Source organism: Squalius cephalus (assembly GCF_949319135.1).
Source record: "Squalius cephalus genome assembly, chromosome: 20".
Lineage (NCBI taxonomy): Eukaryota > Metazoa > Chordata > Actinopteri > Cypriniformes > Leuciscidae > Squalius > Squalius cephalus.
Genome location: NC_137141.1, coordinates 13179478 through 13201988, shown reverse-complemented (window position 1 = coordinate 13201988; position 22511 = coordinate 13179478). Strand labels below are relative to the sequence as shown.

The window sequence follows — 22511 nt, the reverse complement described above, 5'->3', positions numbered from 1 at the left end:
TGGAGTATCAGAGGTCTGCTGCCTTTTCCAGTTGGCACAGGACGAAAGCCTAATGACAGAGAGGACCGGCAGCAGTTACAGCAGATTTCTGGCAATATATTTACATGACTTGATGCCAACTCACACTTGATTAAAGTAACATTGCATGGAATTCTTGGCACCATCCAAGCAGACAAAAAAAAGTGTTGACTGTTGTTACTGTAGCTAAACTGGCACAATGCTAGCAATGCTAAGGTCATCAAATTACTAATTTTAAAGCATTATAAGTGGTTTTGGATAGAAATGTGTTTTGAATGCATAAATGAAATGTAATATATTGCCTCTATTGGCATGAAACCGATATTGCAATAGTCTTTTCTTCCTTATTGTGATGAATATCCGAGTGAAACAGCTTCTCGAACAAGAAAATAAATGTTGGGTGGTACTTGATTTGTCCATCTGGAATTGATTAGATGGTTGGATTGTTGTGGTTTGCTATTGGTTGATCTCATTTGAGTGACAGGTTGCCCCGCCCTCACGTCAGTAAACACATCACCAGAGAAGAGAAGAGATGCCGTTGCAAGGGGGAGGGGAAGTTATTTTGATTAAAGATTACAAGAGCACATGAATTTGAAAAAAATAATGATGTGCACGGATGTATCATTTATAATAGATACTGCAATGTTCCATAAAAACACAAGAATTGACCTTTTGATTTTATGGTGACTTTAAAGAGACACATTCTATTCTTAGGTGGTAGATCTTGACAAAATTTTTGATTGGTCCATACGATGATCAACAGTAGGCGGATCAAACATCTTCCGTGCCAGGAAATGAGGAATATAAGGGAAACATGCCAGTGCCAGGATGCCAAGATGATGCTGTAGCCAACATTACACACTTGTATCCAATGCCTTTCTGCATTTAAACTAGATTATAGAAGCATCTTTATATGTTTGTGCTGTAGTTTCAGTGAAAACGCAAATAATCTCCATGGTACATGAGACACACTGTGGCATTTATGAAAGCATTCAAGACCCTTAACATAGAAGCTTGTGACATTTGTATAATTTTTCTGCGAACACTCTTTAAAATGACCCTGTGGTCAGTCTAGATAGGGCATTTGTCTTTCAAGTCAACATTAAAAGGTACTCAGGACTTCATATCTGTGATCAGATGTATTTTTAGACTATGTAGGATGGTACTTAATTTGATCCATCATAAAATGATTAGATGGATATTGGTGACATCAGCCAACATGAAAGTTGTTTCATAGGCAGAGCAAGTTGTTACAGTTGGATTAAATATTACAAAAACATCTTTTTAAAAAATTTTTTTATAACGTTCACCAATGAATGTGTGCACAATATGATCAGGAATGTGCTTTTAGAAAATGAATATGGTCAGTTTTGATTTCATGTTGACTGGGCTGCAGTAGTCTATATTTGGTAGTAGCAATGAATTTATAATGCAATTCTCATTACACATTTTCCAGGATATATCTTTCCCTCTCTCTCTCTCTCTCTCTCTCTCTCTCTCTCTCTCTCTCTCTCTCTCTCTCTCTCTCTCTCTCTCTCTCTCTCTCTCTGCGTTATGAAACCCGAGTTCTTGAATTGATGAGTCAATTTCTGAGAATGAATCTGAATATATTGACTGCCACGCAATACCTGCCCTATCATTGTCTTCGAAGAGAAATGGAATAAAATGCAGATATTAATTGCTCTGTGTGAGTCACCTATTAATTCTGATTATTCATTCAGCAATATGTTATTGAACTTTTTTGTGCACCGCTGTACCAGATCTATCTGGAGTAATCATTTTGGTGTGTATTTGTTGACATAGCCTAACACAAAGCATTTTTCATCTCTTTTCCAGCCTTCAAGTAAGAGCTACACTTCCCAATTAGAGGCGAGTACCTCATCCCTCCACAGCCATGGCAGACGATTCCGACATGCGCAATGAGCTTTCGGACATGCAGGCCAGAGCTGATCAGCTGGGCGATGAGGTAAGTACACCTTCAACCTCCATGGGCGACGCAGGTCTAAAAATAAACCCTTAATACGACAGCATCTGTATATAAATAGACCTGTCCCGGCGTGAAGGAGAATGAACACACTGTGACTTCCAGACGTTCAGTAGAAGACTGAAACACTCTAAAGAGCATCCATGAATTAATAAATCCGTTTTGTGCAAAAAGAAGCGGCTATATTAAGACTGCTCATCCATTTGTCATGGAGCAGGGGAGGCTGCTTGGTTACCAGAAGCAGTGGTGATCAGCGAGAGGTTCTCCACACCGCACTCGTTTCAGACAGAAACGGCCTCCCTCACAGCACCTGCCCAGTGGGGGTTCTGCGCTGGCTTTGATAGACCTTTAATCACACTGGCCTCCTGCTGAACAATCAGAACTTTGACACACAACTCCATGTGGGAGGGGTAACCATGTCATCCAAATAGTATTGCACATGGGATTTTTATTAACATGGCCACTGCACATAGGTCCTTGAATATTTTACTAGGTTATATTGACACAAAAAAAGACAGTTCACCCAGAAATAAAAATTGTGTGATCGTTTACTCACACCGTAATGTCGCTCCAAACTGGTATGCAACAGGTGAAGATATTTTCAAGAATTTATTGTACCCATTGGACTAGAGTTGTCAAAAAGTGTTGAGAGGTTGTCACCTCTGATTGGCCATTGTGTTGACGTGCTCAACATATATGCCTGTGATTGGCTACAATTATCAACAATGACATCTTTGACACTCTTCACTGAGCGCTTTCACGGATGCACACGGGAGCGTTTCAAAAGCAGGCGTCTATCAGCGGATCCCTAATATATTCGCTGATGGGCGGATCCACTCATAGACGCTACTTTCGAATGCTCCCGGCTGTATCTGTGTAAGCTCTCAATGAAGAGTGTCAAAGACAACATGTTTTTGAAGAGTTGATCATTGTAGCCAATCAGAGACATATATGTTGAGCACGTCAACACAATGGCCAATCAGAGGTGTTTAAGGAGTTTAGGTAATCCGTTTGACAGCATTCAAAATGCTACAGGGAAATGCTGGTATCGTCACATTTTTTAAATTTCAGTACCGTCTTGGTACCGAAGTCGGTACTTTTGACAACTCTACATTGGCCCCATTAAATTTCATTGTATGGACTTTTTTCTATATATGGACTATTCCTTTAAGAAAGCACTTTTTATCTCAATCAATCGAAAAATAATATAATTTTTGTTTCAACACTGCTTGACAGTGTTGGGGAATAGCTAACTACAAGTAGTGACGCTACTAACTTAACTACATTTTTCAGTAGCTTAACTGTATCTCAGTTGCTTCGTCGGTAACCAACAATTTTTTCCAGCAAGTAGCGATGTACCGCGACCAAAAGCTAAATTCCGTTTCGTGTTTTGACGAATTGCAATGTTTTAAAGAAGCTCAGTGTCTTCTTCTTCTTCTGTGCTGTGAGTTAAGGTAAATTTCTGACATTTTTGACTACTCCTGTATATCCAATTTTGCATGCATTTTGTTCTTGCAATGATGTTACATTTGTTGCAATTTTGCTCTTTGACAAACAGTCAGTTTGAGGTATATATTTGAGTATTGTGTGTGTCTTTGAATAGTTTGGATACATTAAAAACATGAAAAAAACTACACACTTCACCTTCAAGGCCTCACAATGACTAGGTGGTGTATGGTTCCATATGATATGGTATGACGCTTAATGATAGCTCTTAAAAAAGAAAAAAGAGATCACAATAATGATCTTTTATCCTAGCCTGCTATTGAGCGTCCTGTGGCGCTGCGCAGTCATATTTCTTCAGCTCAGATATATACACTGGACTGGAATGGGAGAGCTTTAAATATTCATGAGTGGATAATACTATCTTGAGCTTTCTTTGAAGGAACAGGAAGGAAGGAAGGGGGAACAGAAATGGCTGTACATTCAGTTCAATCTGAACTTGGCAGCCATTAGTAACATGCTGTCGGAACTGACATAATGAACATTATGGCCTTGTATCAACTGTGATGCCTCAACACATCGCATTCAAATAACAATATGAAAACCCATACAACAAGCAAGGTCGTATTAACTGTTGAGGTTATTGTGAGTAATAATAAATATATTTTTCTTTCTACAGTCTTTGGAGAGTACTCGCCGCATGCTGCAGCTGGTCGAAGAGGTAAGATATTGAGTTAACTGAGTGATAGCAATAAACTGGAAATTATACACAGTGATCACATATTCAAACTCAGTTTGGCTGTATGTGAAAAGCTGTTTTTACAAAGAGGTTGTTTCGCTGCTTGTTTTCATGGCCTCTGAAGGTCAGAAATCGAGACAGTGAAATAGCACCAAATTTCCGCTCTGTGATAAAAATCAATAATGATTTCAGAGAAACTCCATCTATGTGTTACTGATAGGGCAGTGTCGAGACACAGGAGAGAAAATGAGTCTTTCTAGTGTCTAATAGGGATCAAAAACCCCTGACCCCACATGTGGAGATGAGATACTGTTCAGAAAAGATTGTGGTTGGTTTGGCATTATAAAGACCAGAAGCCTGATTTTAGTTTTATTGTGAAAGAAAATATATAAATCATATGGTTTATTTTATTTATTTTTTAAAGTTCAACAAGGAGTGGAGCTCGCACACATAATACTTTATTTAGAGGCTAAATGCAAAGACAAAATATACCAGACTGCGCAAAAAAATTACTAAACAATGTACAAAATGTATGCAGAAATTATTCAAAGATCACATTATTTCGCAATTATACAAGTTGCATTTGGCCTCTATCTGTTTTTGCTGTTATTTATTTTCACAAGGTTTTCTGCGTATTTTAGAATGGACAAATTATATAAAATTATGTCAGTATGTTAACAATTGCTGTATAACAATTAAATGCAGCATTTAATCAGAAATACATTAAAATAAATGTAAAATATATGTTTTGTATATTAATATTTAAAAAAATATATATTTATATGATGAAATTCATATGATCCTTCAGAAATCATTATAATATGCTGATTGGCTGCTCAAGAAACATTTATAAATATTATCAATGTTGAAAGCATTTTTTTCTGTTCTTTTGTTGAATAGAAATAACAATTATTTGAAATAGATTTCTTGCAACAATGTGTTTACAAAGATTTTATTGTATTTTTCAATCAGTTTAATGCATCCCTGCTGAATAAAAGTATCCATTTCTTTTAAACAAACAAACAAAAAATGACTGATCCTATAGCTGAATGCTTGTGTATGTAATAGATTTGGTCTGTATATTGATGGTTATTGAAAACAGTACCAGATGTAGTAAATTAAATCTTGAAATTGGTTATCCAAATTTGTGAACAAATCATTCCCCCTCTCCGTTTAGCCGTTGTTGAAAGAAAATTGCATACTTGGGTTGCTAATGAACTTTAAAGTTCACCAGTGCTGAACAAATATAATGCTTCCATCAGGTACTTGCATCTGATTTCATATTAGGTGCTTCCAGTTTCCATTATGTCACATGTCACTTTGATTAAATGCTGAGTAAATGCACATACCTGTTATTATTACTATAAAATGAGTTGATGAGTTGGGATATTTGACTAAATGAGGTAAAAAATGTTTAAATTGCATGTAAAGAGATTCCCTTTGGGTATACTTGGTGCTATAACCGCTGCACTGCTTGATAATCTAGTTACAATAATGAGGTGTTGTGGGATTCGGAATAAGATAATCAGCTGTTTTATTTAGGTCAATAGAACAGAGTGTGCCTCAGAGAACTCGTCATATTGCACACACATCCTCTCGTACCTTTACAGTTCAATCCAGTGCTCTGTTTACGATTCTGAACTAATTTTAGCTCTGTACTGTCTGCCACCTCGTTGCCTTCTTTTAATTTCCTGACAAATAAAAAAAAAAACACTTGTGAAGAATTTCAATAGTTGTGATAAAGCTGCGGGCTACTGTCTGTCCTCTGTCGAGACTCTTTTATTCCCTGCTGTTCTTTTATCATCTTATATCTGACCTGAATATGTGTGAATGTCATCTTCACCTGTAGGCTTCTCTCATTTGTTTGTTATTTCCTCTTTTTTCTTGCTTTGCCATTCTTGGTGGATTAGAGTAAAGATGCTGGTATCAGAACTTTGGTTATGCTGGATGAACAGGGAGGTAAGTTACGGCGAAAAACACATTGTGGAATCATGTAATGAGGTTGTTCAGTAAGTCATTTTTATTTGCTTATTTTAAACTTAACTGTCTAGAGGTTACGCACAATGCTTTTCTAGATGAGCTATTTTGCAGATTAAAGAAATATGCATAATGACGATTTAAACATATGACCATAAACATCAGGCTGTCTTGTCAAAAGTGAAGCTTTGAGAGTCATGTAAGAGGTAAAATGAACGATCGATGTTGCTGGTAATGACAAACCGCTCTCCTCTTCACCAGATGAAATATATCTGTGTACAATCCCTGGGGTGAAAGACTTTCCAGTTGACACTCATTGCCATTTTAGGATAATTAGGCAAACACACTCAATTCCACAAACAGCATAGGCATTTTAATGAATAATAAAGCAATAATTGATTTCTCAATGATGTGACTCTTTAATAGAAGCAGTCACATCTCTATTGATAAATTAAGCCCTTATGTTGCTTGAGGCTTTATTCGGTTTTATGTGGATAGTACGAAGTGTAGAGTTCCTATCCCCATGGAAGAGAAATTTTAATTAGTCTGTCAAAACAACATACAGCCCTTCCTTTCGTTGTGTTTAATTATATATGTTGTGTTTCTCAGACTGCCTCAGGACAATCCATTTCCTACCTTAAATGATCCCGCAACCTTTCTTGGCTCCAGTTTTAGAGCAGAACAACAGCACGTCCCATACGTAAAGCTGTGCTCTGATTGCTGCATGCAATAGTCTCCTAGAGCTCAGGAGGATTCCAGTTTGCAGGTCACTAGACATGAAGGGAGCAATCAAAATGGTCTTCTTCTTTTTTTTACTAAATGCCCATTCCTGCTTTAACAACCTGAAGTCAGTTGTCTAACTCAAGGGCACAGTGGTAGAAGCTCATTAATCACATTTCAGCCTAAAACCTCTGGGTACTATCCCAAAGGTATGCTACTCCATCTGTTTTATTTACGGTAGAACATGTTGAGATTTTACATTCTTTGAAAAATCCTTGCATTTTACAAGCAAGACTTATAACTTATAACTAAGCACATACATTTCTTTACCATATTGAATTCTTTGCTACCAAGAGTGGGGTTTGAACACACAAGGCAATACTGTATGCTTTCTCTAATCTCTACAAGATAAAACAGCTTCCCTGCATTAATTCATTCAAGAGTTGACATTCATTACCAGGAGTGGGGTTTGAATCCACAAGGACATTTGTCCATTGGATCTTAAGTCCAAAGCCTTAACCACTCGGCCATCCTGGTTGTTTTGAGCTAGTTGTAGATGCCGAAATTGCTCCTTTGATATACATTCAAATTTATCTCGCTTCATAATATGAAGCAGCCTTCCTGAACTAATTCTTGCTAGAATAGATCACTGTTACCAGGAGTGGGGTTTGAACCCACGAGGACATTTGTCCATTGGATCTTAAGTCCAACGCCTTAACCACTCGGCCATCCTGGTCATTTTGAGCTAGTTGTAGATGCCGAAATTGCTCCTTTGATATACATTCAAATTTATTTCACTTCATAATATAAAGCAGCATACCTCAACTAATTCTTGCTAGAATAGATCACTGTTACCAGGAGTGGGGTTTGAACCCACGAGGACATTTGTCCATTGGATCTTAAGTCCAACGCCTTAACCACTCGGCCATCCTGGTCGTTTTGACCTAGTTGAAGATGCTGAGATTGCTCCTTTGATATACATTCAAAATTATCTCGCTTCATAATATAAAGCAGCGTTCCTGATCTAATTCTTGTTAGAATAGATCACTGTTACCAGGAGTGGGGCTTGAACCCACGAGGACATTTGTCCATTGGATCTTAAGTCCAACGCCTTAACCACTCGGCCATCCTGGTCGTTTTGACCTAGTTGAAGATGCTGAGATTGCTCCTTTGATATACATTCAAAATTATCTCGCTTCATAATATAAAGCAGCGTTCCTGATCTAATTCTTGTTAGAATAGACCACTGTTACCAGGAGTGGGGCTTGAACCCACGAGGACATTTGTCCATTGGATCTTAAGTCCAACGCCTTAACCACTCGGCCATCCTGGTTGTTTTTGAGTTAGTTGTAGATGCCGAAATTGCTCCTTTGATATACATTCAAATTTATTTCACTTCATAATATAAAGCAGCATACCTCAACTAATTCTTGTTAGAATAGATCACTGTTACCAGGAGTGGGGTTTGAACCCACGAGGACATTTGTCCATTGGATCTTAAGTCCAACGCCTTAACCACTCGGCCATCCTGGTCGCTTTGATCTAGTTGTAGATGCCCAAATTGGTCCTTTGATATACATTCAAAATTATCCTGTCTTCATAATATAAAGCAGCGTTCCTGATCTAATTCTTGTTAGAATAGATCACTGTTACCAGGAGTGGGGTTTGAACCCACGAGGACATTTGTCCATTGGATCTTAAGTCCAACGCCTTAACCACTCGGCCATCCTGGTTGTTTTTGAGTTAGTTGTAGATGCCGAAATTGCTCCTTTGATATACATTCAAATTTATCTCGCTTCATAATATAAAGCAGCATTCCTGAACTAAATCTTGTTAGAATAGACCACTGTTACCAGGAGTGGGGCTTGAACCCACGAGGACATTTGTCCATTGGATCTTAAGTCCAACGCCTTAACCACTCGGCCATCCTGGTCGTTTTGACCTAGTTGAAGATGCTGAGATTGCTCCTTTGATATACATACAATTAAAATTATCTCGCTTCATAATATAAAGCAGCGTTCCTGATCTAATTCTTGTTAGAATAGACCACTGTTACCAGGAGTGGGGCTTGAACCCACGAGGACATTTGTCCATTGGATCTTAAGTCCAACGCCTTAACCACTCGGCCATCCTGGTTGTTTTTGAGCTAGTTGTAGATGCCCCATGAGAACATTTGTCCATTGGATGTGCCACAATCTGTGTGCCATCACATTATTGGCTCAGTCCTGGTGTTCTCCCACATGCAAAAAAGCTCTATATGCTCTACATCACTGTCAGCCAATGAGTCCCTCACTGTCTCTTTCTAGCCCCCTTCCCCCTCTTTCTTTAGTCACACTGCTCTTGCTCATGGGATTAGCAGCAAAGCCCAATTAGCTGTTTTTTCTTTTTGATGGTATAAGGTAGTAACCTCACACTAGAAAATGTCAGTTGCAAACTAGCTAAGAAGAATAAAATTACAAGCTCAATTAAGGGCAGATCAACAGACACTTAAACATGAATCTTTATTATTATTTTTTATAAAATAGCAACATCTGTTTTGCTCCCCCAGGGATTTTACAGTTTTCTGAAACCCTAAAGGAATGTTTATCCCTTCAGCCAATTGTTCATTTCAGCTCATGAATGATCAACCATTACATTCTTCAGATTACTTTCCCTTACCACGCAATAATTAATACTTATGCTCCATATTTCATTCTCTTTTGCTCTTTATTTCGGTTCTGTTTCTGATCATCTTCTCTCTTTCTCAGCATCTGCTCATGATGCCACGTTCATAAACATCTAAACGACTTTTTTCCCCCAATTTAGCTCAAACAGGGCTGGCTATATTACTCAGGGGTGGAAAGAGTACAGAAAAAATATACTCAAGTAAAAGTACCATTACTTTTACCAATTTCCAAAAACATGTAGTGTAAGTAAAGTAAAAATTACTTGTCTGAAAAAAACAACTTGAGTAAGAGTAAAAGAGAAGCTTATTTAAAAGTACTCATGAGTTGTGAGTACTGAGCTGCAGATTCTATTCCCTTATAAGAAACACTGTACACTGCAATTTAAAAATGTATAAAACAGTGTACATACTGTAATTCACATTGTCTTTTGTTGTTTGTCAGAAAGAATGAAGAATATCTATCATGCATCAGTTTTAATTTTGACACGGAAAGACTATTACAGAGATGAAAAGATGGAAAAAGTTATTTTCAGTTCATTCATCACCATTTATATAGATTTAAAATCAGTTGTAATGTCTTAATAATAACTAGACAAGCTATTGTTGCACACAAAATATAAATGTTCAGATCAGTGCAAAGACTGCAAAAACCTTTATAAACTCATATGAGAGTTTGTCATCACACACCAGATATAGGTTAAAACGAGAGAGCGATTAAAAAGAGCCAATTTCTCTGCCAGTTTTAGCATTTGTGATAAAGAAATGACTGGGAATTCCTTGCATTATGAACGTGGCACTTGCTCACTTGCGGTAGTTATTAACATTGTATCCAATACCTGCAAACTCGCACCAAATTTCAGGCCCTGTGGATAGGCTAGCCTATACAGATCATTTAGTAAAAGCACCCACTCACTACAAGATAATCGGGCCAATTTTGGGTAAAGTCCCGATTATCTTGATGGTTCTACAGATTATCTTATCAGATTTTCCTGTGGTGTGAGGTGTGTACAGAGTGATTTCTTTCTTCGCCCTTTCTTCTTGCCTGTCGTTCGCCATGTTTGTTTACTTTAAAGTCATGTTTCACCGTGAGAGATTTTGCAAGATTTCCTGAGGGACCCTGGTTATTTGTGAATGGATAAAAATAAAACAAGCATGTAATGACCACAAACAGAGGAAAAATAGCAGAGTAAAAGTACAGATACATCACTTAAACTCAAGCAAAAGTAAAAGTACACAATTTTTAAACTATACTTAAAAAAAGTACAATTCTGATAAAAACTACTCGATTAGCCTACAGTAACATGAGTATTTGTAATTCATTAATTCACACCCCTGTAATCACATCCCAAGACTTTATGCCAACAACAACTGAATTCCCTAAACCCAACACTATTACAAAATATTAGAATAAACTTGGTGCTTTTTAAACAAACATTTAACCCAAAAATGTTGTTCCAAACCTGTATGACTTTTTTTTCTTTCATGGAATGTGATGATACTTTTTACTGTGCTTTTTTTTTGTGTGTGATTTTGGAGCTGCCCTGGTCCCCTTTTGCTTTCATTATGTGAACAAATATATATATTTTACAGTAAAAATAAATACCTCTTTTTGTGTTCTATGGAGTAAAATATGTCATATGGGTTTGGAACTTTTTTGGGGTGAACAATTTCTTTAATTATTTCTGTAATTTAATTGAGGCAAATTATCAAGTTGAGCATGAGTTAATCCTGTAAATGCATTTGGGTTGGAAAGACACTTAGACACTCATAGACCATCTTCTCGGCACGACCTAACCTAACCACCCACCGCATCATTCAAATGTCTCACGTTTTGAGTAGATGTGTTTCTGGACAACTTAGATGTCATTTATCATCATCGTTTGTCTGCCAGGATGAAAAGTCTCATTTCATTGCTGTCACCCCTTTGTCCTGACCAGAACAACTCGAGCGTGTTGAAGATGGCATGAACCATATCAACAAAGACATGATGGAAGCTGAGAAAAGTTTAAAAGATGTAGGCAAATGCTGTGGACTTGTATGTCCCTGCGACAAGTAGGTACTGGTGAAGCGTCCAAGGCTTTCACCTGTCTGCTGCTGTCTGACTGTCTCTTGTCATTGTGAATGTTTAAGCCTCTCTCTTTCTTTTTGTCCCTCTTTTCCTCCTTACCTTTCCTTTCTCTTTCTCTCCTTGTTCCTTCTTCGCACTCTTTAATTCTTTTTGGGTGCATAATTGACTAATGTATAAATCAGAACAACTGGAGCGCATCGAAGAGGGAATGGATCAGATCAATAAGGACATGAAAGAAGCAGAAAAGAATTTGACGGATCTAGGAAATCTCTGTGGTATATGTCCGTGTCCATGTAACAAGTAGGTGGTTCCTGTTGCCTGCCTGCCTGCTTGCCTGCCTGAACCCGACAAATAGGAAATAAAAGCACGTGGCCAATTTGCACGCTCGCTCTTGCTCGCTCCGTTGCTTCGACTTTCCCCCCACTGCGCTCTTCCTGGACTACTTCTCTGTGCATGGGGATGGTGGTAGAGCTAAGTCCGTCTGCGGCGCCACTGGTTAACCCATAGATGTAGCTGTAGGCCCTGCTCTCTACCGGCTGAATGCGCAAATATGCTGGTTTCCATGCTTCACTGATCCGTTGGTCAAGGACTGTTGTATTTAAATGTTAAGTGCCTGCTTAATATGCATGTGCTACTTTCCGAAATGCAAGCATTACACACTCCTTGAATGAACTTTGTGGACCGCAGATTAGAAATTCACGCTTTATTTACTCAAGGCTGGCAGAGCTGGCTTCTTTTAGGTTTTCTCTAAAAGGCAAAGCATGTCACTGCATGTGGGTAAAATGGTGGAAAATTTGATCTTGGCAATATAAATGGCCAATGTAATTGATTATAGTACAGCTGATTTCTAATTATGTGCAATTCGTACCTTTTAAAGGTGCACTTTAAGTCATTTTTTAAAACGTGCTCATAAACAGTCCATCAGCACTGGGACTTTTCATTGTTTTTATCACTAATGTTTGTGTGTCTGTCCGGATTTTTCAGTGACTCCTTCTGCAGGTTTCTGACAAGTGACTGTCTTCATTTATTCACTGATTGTTCAAAAACACTGATTTATTTAGGAACAAAACAAGTGACTATTTATGAGCGAGTCACTGAATCATTTACTGAACCGATTTGTGAGAGTCATCAAATAATTTTTTCAACTGATTTGTATAAAAACGGTGATTCATCCAGGAACTAAATAAGTGACTGTCTTTATGAAATAGCCAAATCATTGATTAAATCGATCCATTCAAAAACACTGATTTATTCAGAAAAGAAACATGTCACTGTCATTATCAGAGATCCATTGCTGATATTTGAAACAACAGTTTGATATTGCCTGAATTTACAGCGTCAAACATGGTTCATCCAATAGGAATTTAGAGTAGAAAAAACTCCTAACTGATTCATCTCCATATGCAAAGTTTATACATTGTATAGGGAGATGAATCAGTTAGGTTATTCATAATGTTTTAAGGGAATGGGCAGTCACTGTTTAACAGATTTTCTTTTGCTTATTACAGATATTCGGATTGATGGATATTGCTTGAGGGATGTGAATAGTTTAATTCTTTACTGGGAATTTGGTTACTAAAGTTGGGTGGAAAAAATGACTTATAGTGCACCTTTAAACTATGTGAATGCACAGCACATTCACGTTTTCAGTAATATCCAAATGGGCACACACATTGGTTCTCATTATTCTCTGTTTCATGAGATGCAAATATTATGTTAATGATATTCTGTGTGACCAACTCTTGCATAATGGTACAGGCACTGCATAAATACTCATGTGAGCAACTGTCACTGGCTGAAAAGCTTTGAACGGTCATCAGTGTTAATGCAGGCCATCGCCAAACGCCAGTTGTTTGATGAAGTATTTATGAATGTTATTTGTTATTCCTTTTATGTATTTGGGGTTGACATACTCAAATTGTAACCAAACAGGACATTAAATGTATTTTATTTTCTACTTTTAAAGTCAACATGAAAGGGAATTCACATTTTCTCACATTATGCATCTGCATTTGATTGGATTGGGAAAAGTGGTCTTTATATGACAGGTAGTTTAATGAGAGGTCCCCGAAAAGAAATTAATTTCAAGGGTGATGCAAGTTATTACATTTTGATGAAAGAGAAAGAAACAACTGGAATAATGAATCATGCACAGTTAGACCAGAACATGTATTAAGAAAGTAAACAAGGTCCATTTTGATTTCATGTTGACTCTAAAGTATGGGCAGATGAATGTAAAGAAGATTTTGGCTTACCTTAGAACCTTACCTTTTACTCGTGCTTCTTTTTAAAGACACGCACCTGTGTCTGTGTCAGTAAGGATTAAGGTCATGGTTGAGTCTCACTGCCTCTGGTCAGAGCATTTCATGTCAGCTCCTGTAATCACAATGGCAGTGGCATAAGGCAATGCATACCATAAAATCTCCATAAACATCCCTATCTTACATAAAAGGTTGAACTAAAAGATAACAGCTTATAGGAAATCACCTGCATTGCTTAGAGAGTTGCTGCTTGAGCTTTGTTCAGACAGACAGAAAATATTTTTTTAATCCTATATTGCAGGTGAAATCAAGTTTCTACAAACGAGACTCAAATTACACTCATATATTGTATGAAATCCGATTTAATTCATAAATTTTGAGAAAAGTTAAATCTGTTTTTTCCTTATTTGGCTACTCAAACGGCCCGACGGAGGGTGGACCCATCAATAATAGTAAAATATTCTTGGCCTTGTGAATTTTAGCAACATCTCTTAGTAGTTGTGGAAGAAATTCTCTTGGGATCATGTGACACTTAAAGGGATAGTTCACAGATATCAGTGGCAGTGTTATTTTATTATTATTTATATAGCCTACTATTATAGTATTTATTAATATTTTAATTTAGTTTTTATTTGAATTTTTTCAGTCAAATTTTATTTTAAGTTTCAGTAATTTTGTTGTGCTTTTGTCATTTTTATCAGTTTTTGTTTTTTTCAGTATTTCTATTTAGCTTTCATTTATTTTTATTTCAGTTCTAGTTTTAGTAATTTTAGTACCATTAATTACATGGACAAAGTATTTTTTGTGTATTCCACAGAAGAAAGAAAGTCTGTAAAGTCACACAGGTCTTTAATGACATGGGGATGAGTAAATGGTGACAATTTTCATTTTTTGGTTGAACTGTCCCTTTAAGTGATATACTGGATATCTACTGTCTGAACAAACAGATCCGATTTCATCACTTGCTAAAGATTGTACTTGAAAATTGGATGCAGTGTGAACAAAGCCTTAGACCTTTACTGTATGCATACTGTTACTAAACAAAGCCTATACCCCTTCCCTGCCTGAATGCAATGCATGTTACTTGTTATTATAAAAGCTTTTCTATTGGTCTATTGATTTAACTTCAGATCTAACAAACTGTATCTAAATGTTGAATGAATGCACATTATATGTTTGGAATAGGTCTATTCTGTACCCTCACTGAGAACATGTTACTTCTGAATGCTTCTCTTTGTCTCTTCACCTTGATAATTGTTGTGAACCTCCTAAAATTAACTTGTCACATCTCCATCAGTGTCTGTGTAATTGTCTGTTATACCCCACTGTGTGTACGTTAGTTCCAGGAAAGCGATACGCTAGTGTGTCGTTCATTTATTCATGAAATTCCATAACATGCAGATAATCCTGACCACCATTTCCTGTGTTAAGTGTTATATATCTGCATGCAGTTCCTCTCAGTGCATGTCTAGTTGTTTAGAGTTGCTTCACACCATCCTGCTTCTCACACTCTCTCTCACTTCCTGTGGTTGTTCAGACTGAAAGGCGGTGGCCAATCCTGGGGTAATAACCAGGATGGGGTGGTGTCCAGCCAGCCGGCCCGTGTGGTCGATGAACGTGAGCAGATGGCCATCAGCGGAGGATTCATCCGCAGGTCAGTTACCTCTAAGAAAATTACTACAAATATAAGTCAATGGTAGCCTAGAAATCTAGACGCACCCTAGCGGCAGCAAAATTTATTTTGCAGCCAGGGTAGTCTAGCAACTCTCCGTTGACTTTCGGAGCTGTAAAAACCTAAATTGGGTCAGGCCAATCACATCGTGTATAGAGTAGGCGGGGCGGGCTTAACATAATGACGACAGAGTTGCGACGGTTCCCTGCTACTTGAAAACAAAGAATGGCTGCTGCTGCTGGAGAACAGTCTTTCGAATCGGCTTTGGTCGCGACTCTGGAGGACTTGGAGTTAAGTTTTTCTTTGAGAAAAGAGCAAAGAACGGCACTTAAGTCATTCTTAAAAAAGGAAGATGTGTTCGTAGTTTTGCCGGCCAGATTCAAAAGTTGAATCTATCAACTAACTAACGTTAGCTCCGCTGTTGGGAAAATTATTGCGTGTAGAGGGAATTTGAAAGACAGCCGTTTATCCCGCACCTCAGATTGAGCCGTGTCTATGGTGAGTTGCCAGACCAAACATCTTGATGTAGGTCTGGCTTGCCAGGCTAAGTCAATGGACCTTGGTTATGACTTATATTTTAACAAATTATATCATTTGTCATTTAGCCGTTCATGTACCTTAAGAATGCGTAAACTGTGAAATGTGTACCTTGAATGTGTACCTACTTTTTATATACACTCACCTAAAGGATTATTAGGAACACCTGTTCAATTTCTCATTAATGCAATTATCTAATCAACCAATCACATGGCAGTTGCTTCAATGCATTTAGGGGTGTGGTCCTGGTCAAGACAATCTCCTGAACTCCAAACTGAATGTCAGAATGGGAAAGAAAGGTGATTTAAGCCATTTTGAGCATGGCATGGTTGTTGGTGCCAGACGGGCCGGTCTGAGTATTTCACAATCTGCTCAGTTACTGGGATTTTCACGCACAACCATTTCTAGGGTTTACAAAGAATGGTGTGAAAAGGGAAAAACATCCAGTATGCGGCAGTCTTGTGGGCAAAAATGCCTTGTTGATGCTAGAGGTCAGAGGAGAATGGGCCGACTGATTCAAGCTGATAGAAGAGCAACTTTGACTGAAATAACCACTCGTTACAACCGAGGTATGCAGCAAAGCATTTGTGAAGCCACAACACGCACAACCTTGAGGCGGATGGGCTACAACAGCAGAAGACCCCACCGGGTACCACTCATCTCCACTACAAATAGGAAAAAGAGGCTACAATTTGCACGAGCTCAACAAAATTGGACAGTTGAAGACTGGAAAAATGTTGCCTGGTCTGATGAGTCTCGATTTCTGTTGAGACATTCAGATGGTAGAGTCAGAATTTGGTGTAAACAGAATGAGAACATGGATCCATCATGCCTTGTTACCGCTGTGCAGGCTGGTGGTGGTGGTGTAATGGTGTGGGGGATGTTTTCTTGGCACACTTTAGGCCCCTTAGTGCCAATTGGGCATCGTTTAAATGCCACGGCCTACCTGAGCATTGTTTCTGACCATGTCCATCCCTTTATGACCACCATGTACCCATCCTCTGATGGCTACTTCCAGCAGGATAATGCACCATGTCACAAAGCTCGAATCATTTCAAATTGGTTTCTTGAACATGACAATGAGTTCACTGTACTAAAATGGCCCCCACAGTCACCAGATCTCAACCCAATAGAGCATCTTTGGGATGTGGTGGAACGGGAGCTTCGTGCCCTGGATGTGCATCCCACAAATCTCCATCAACTGCAAGATGCTATCCTATCAATATGAGCCAACATTTCTAAAGAATGCTTTCAGCACCTTGTTGAATCAATGCCACGTAGAATTAAGGCAGTTCTGAAGGCGAAAGGGGGTCAAACACAGTATTAGTATGGTGTTCCTAATAATCCTTTAGGTGAGTGTATATATATATATGCATTATATTACTGACAATTTTCAGTACTATAATGCATAATAATTATAACAACAATAATGAAAAATTATATCATTAATATGTAATTAATCGGGTGATATTTTATATATTAAAACCATTAAGACTTTTTTGCAGTGTGACCTTATTTTCCTTTTTTTGCATTGTGACTTTAGATGCAAATCTTGTGAATACAATGGAAAAATAAAACTGGAAAGTTTTTTGAGAGGATGAAAGCAGCAGGAGTGTGCTGAAATGCTTGAAATAAAAATTGAATTGTAATATAAATTTACTATTGCTATTTGTCACTATTGGTACAGGCATCACCCACCAATTAGAGAAGGGGACTGACTTAGACAGTCACCTGTTCTTTCAGACTTTATTTGATCATTAGCTCCTGTCTGCTGTGTGGACAAAACCATTTGAGAGACATGTTAGTAAATATGTCTCTCAGTCCCAAAAGCTGACTGTGTGAGTGTAGCCTAATTGTATGTTGTTGTTTTCATCTATATAGTCTAGTGTATCAGCAGTGAGTGCAGCACACTTCAGTTGTCAGTGAGTCACATGCATCTCTAGAATTGTCTGTTGAAGACCGATGTCCGCTTTGTGCCAGACTGTAGCTTCAGGCACATCAGGGATGCTCATGAAACCACTGAGCTGTTGTTTGTCCGCTGTCTCAAAATATCCCATGTCAGTCCACACTTAAAATGGGATGTTCAGCTAGAATCCATATACACCTTAATGGTTTTAGACAGTTGTTCTAGTCATGCTAGTGTTGACAGAATCCATAATGTATGTGTTTAACTTTTGTCCTGTGCAACCCATCAGACAGAATAAGATCAACATGAATTCAAAATTGACAATATTTACTTATATAATACCATTAGTGCATGCTGTTTCACAGGGGATTTTTTTATTTATTTATTTTTAACTTTTTTTTTTTAAATCTTTCATCAGAAAATAATATAACTAAATGTTTTCCAGTCTAAATATGACGGAAAATGGGTTGCGAATGGATTTCCCTGGTGACCTTAATGTGGAAATCATCCTGAGGATATTGTGCCCATCTCAATCAGTGCTCTCTATAAACCCAGACTGTTTTTTGTGTATCTTAAGGGTAACAAATGATGCACGTGAGAATGAAATGGACGAGAATTTGGAACAGGTGGGAGGTATCATCGGGAACTTACGCCACATGGCTCTCGACATGGGCAACGAGATCGACACCCAGAACCGTCAAATCGACAGGATTATGGACCAGGTAAGATGACATGGCATTCCAATATCGGATAAATTATTACTTAACACAAGAGCCTCAATCCCTCTGATTTGAGCGCTCTGTTTGAAGGGGCGTGTTTGCTGTGTAACTTCAGTGTAAATGCCCACTGCTGTGATTGGCTAACATATTTGCATATGAAATAAGTATTACATGTGGAACTCTTTCAAAATCTTTTACCACTTTTTTACTATTACAGCTGTCGAGATTAACTAGTTGTGAAAAGTGTTGATTATAGCGTCATATTTAGATCTACTACTCCCATCACTGCCGATGACAGACATGACTGTTGAGTGCTTGAATGCAGTGATCTTGTCATTGCAACTTGATTTCTGCCCTTTCACGAATGCTTTCATTATAGCTAACAATTCAAACACGATATAAATAAGAGATTCATGGTGCAGTTTAGACAGCATCATTGATTATAATGGGAGTTTTTGCGAGTTTTAGTCGCGCTGTGTGATTGACAGCTCCAGCGATTATAAAGGGTTCTTTGATCGCTTTTATACTACAGGGCCGTTGAATGCTTGAATCTGATTGGTTGACGAACGTTCTAAGGTGTGCATTATTTCAGGGAAACGCACAGCTAAAGTAGTTCCAGGCAGGTCTTGACCGCATTACAGTTCCATATCACTTCGCGTAGTCAACTGTAATAACGGAAAATAGGATACAATTCATAACAAGAAAAAACATTTAGCCCCATGCGCTTGATCTGCAATTTTCAATGTCTAGCTTCACAATCAATGGAAACATGCAGTTTAATTTTAATAAATAAAGTATATTCCTATCTATAATCAATAGAAAATTAATCTGAATATAGGCTAAATAAATGGATAGTCCTGCAGCACGGATTTTTATTGCAGATAATATAACAAATAAATAATTATTGATAGGCCTTACTTGTTAAAAGGCTTTTTTTTTTTCATTTATTTGGCTAGTCTACTGTCATCTGTCAATAATAGAAAAAAAAAGAATGAACGAATTAATTAAAACGTATTGAATTAATAAATAAATAATAATATTGACGCACATGCTTTTCTGTCTCATTATTGCAACATCTCTCTAATAACTGCATAAAGCCGAGCCGAGGACACACTTCAAGGCCGGTTATGAATGTAATTTGATGACTGATCATGCCCAAACGCGTGTTCAGCGCGTTCAGTCTGTGTTCAAAGTCGGTGTTTAAAATCTGCTGCGATGAAAACAGTCAGAGAATGTGTCGGCTAGTTGTGTGTCCCCAGCATTAGTCTGCTATCAGTGGCTCAAACCTCCGTTACTAACTCTAAAATGACGTTTTGGAATTAGCAACGGAGGCATTGGATTAGATGCGTAAGAAATTAGTCCTACATTCAAGAGCATTTTAATGACAAAAACTTTACAAACGTCTTGAAATACATAATCTGAACAATGTTTTGAGGTGTGGTATCTGTAGTATAAGCGGAATAATTGACTTCAGGCCGTTGAATTATTAGAAAAATAATGCACACCCGAGGTGAACGGCCACTCCGTTTCGCGTCGTGACCGCATTACCACCTCGGGTGTGCATTATTTTTCTAATATTTCAACGGCCTGTCGTCAATTATTCCTTACATATATAATTGGTAACACTTTACAATAAGGTTCATTGCTTAACATTAGTTAATGTATTAACTAACATGAACTAACAATGAGCAATACATTTGTTACAATATTTATTCATATTTTTTAATGTTAGTTAATAAAAATACAGGGTAACAATTTATAATAACTGCATGCTATTAATCATAAAATTAATTAAAACTTAATTCAAATACTAAAAAAACAAACTCAATATTATTGTTCTCAATAACTATTGTTTTATTAAAGTTTTTTTTTTTTTTTACTTCTGGAATCACAAAATTAATCATTAATTGTACTTTAATTATTATTTATGTTATTATAATTATAATTAATCATTAATTAATTTAATATATCCACTCTCCCAGTTTCTTTTTGAAAACAAGCAGCTTTGTCATAATTACATCATAAATACTGAAGAATATACCTACTGTATCTGTAAACTTTGACTTCCATGCTGATTCCAATAACTAATAAAAATGTTTAAAAGAAAGTCAAGAAAAAAAGTTCTTCTCAAAAATTATGTTAATATATTAAAATAATCTAATTGAATTAAAATGCTGAAGAAAAAAAACATCAACTATTTTATTTAAGAACAGTTCTTGAAACCGTCTGGAATCACAAAATGAATCATGGTTAATTAATTTAATATGTCAACTCTCCCAGTTTCTGTTTGAAAACAAAGCAGCTTTGTCATAATACTGGAGGAAATACCTACTGTATTATCTCTGTCTTCCAGGCTGATTCCAACAAAACCAGGATTGACGAAGCCAACCAGCGCGCCACAAAAATGTTGGGAAGTGGCTAAATCCATACAAGAAGTGCTTTGTCTCATTTTCCCCCTCCCCACTGTACCTGCAACAGTGCACATGTGCTTTTACCATGGTACTCACCTGACCGGTTTGCACACATGCACTTATCACCCCCTCAATGCTCTATCTAGAAAGTGTTGTTGCGTGTCTGTCTTAACTGATAGTCTAGTAAATGGTCACATTTACTCTGTATCTTTCTCTCCAAAGGTTAAATGTACATAGTGCATATTTGATGGCTAGAGCTCACATGTGAAGTTTCTTCTTCTTATTTTTTTTTTTTTTGTGTTGGTTTCTTTATGGTTTTTTTAAAGTGTATATTTATTAAATATATATACACACATGTTTTGGATGAAATTTCTTGAAAGTTTTCAGTCATCTGTGTGTCCATGCTCTGTGTTTTACTCTATATAAGCCATGCTTCATATTCAGATGTAGCGAGACAGGAGACGGATTAGACTGTGAGGTGCAGGAGATCACATGACTGATTTCTTATCTTAGCCTGCTGTTTTGTAATCGCCTTTAGACAGTATCCTGTAACGATTATTCCACCTGAAGTGGTCATATATGTATTCACCGTGTCACTTTCACTTGTTATTACCCAAGTCGTTCCCGATGTGTAGACATTACTGTACAGCATGGGCATGGTCAGTACATGCATTCGGTTTGAAGTATCACAGTTCTGCATCATCACAATAGTGCCACACTTTTTATTTCTATACATCTGCATACATGTGTCAGTTGTTGTAAAATAAGTATAAGAAATGCCAATAAAAACTAAACAAACCTAAATCTATTGTTTGCTTGATCTGATTTAATATCTTTCCAACACAAGCGGAGCAGAGGCAATAGCTTGCGTTTTGACACAAGAGTGTTAGAGTGTCTGTACGCTGTACTAACCAAGATCCTCTTTGAACCAGAGGCTTTACATGGATTATGCCTGGCAACGTCACTAAGTACATCCAAATGCTGAAATACACAAGTACACACACACTGGTTCAACTCACACAACATGGATAAATGCAAGCACGTGCAAACTAGGTGTTAAGGGACGGCTGTCCAATCGTGGTTATTGGAGTCAGCTGCCAGTAATGAACTGTAACATCATTAACGGGCTGGAAACATTATACCTACCATAATGAACAGATCATATTCATAATCATGATGCAGTAAATAGAGTTTAATATCTTGAATATAATATTAAACTCATAAAAAACCCCAGAAATAATTTATATTTTTTTAATAAAAAATCTTATTAAAGCCAAAATGGTATTTAGCAACCCATTCTTGACAACTACATAAACATTCACAGCGCTATCTAGATTCTGACAATTCTGGAATTTCGGCAAATACATGCTATTTTCGCTGTGTATAAAACA

The 22511-nt window shown here is 37.4% G+C and overlaps 1 protein-coding gene across 1 annotated transcript in view; it reads left to right on the top strand.

Moving 5' to 3' along the window:
* snap25b (synaptosome associated protein 25b) overlaps positions 1-21927 on the top strand; it is a 40418-nt gene extending 18491 nt beyond the window's left edge. Inside the window, exons 2-8 of the mRNA XM_079852708.1 lie at positions 1855-1984; positions 4125-4166; positions 6095-6143; positions 11797-11914; positions 15413-15529; positions 18568-18712; positions 21063-21927. Of these exons, the coding sequence (XP_079708834.1) occupies positions 1913-1984; positions 4125-4166; positions 6095-6143; positions 11797-11914; positions 15413-15529; positions 18568-18712; positions 21063-21131 (612 nt within the window). The 5' untranslated portion in view covers positions 1855-1912 and the 3' untranslated portion in view covers positions 21132-21927. The remainder of the gene's footprint in view (positions 1-1854; positions 1985-4124; positions 4167-6094; positions 6144-11796; positions 11915-15412; positions 15530-18567; positions 18713-21062) is intronic.
* The last annotated feature ends 584 nt before the right edge of the window (positions 21928-22511 follow it).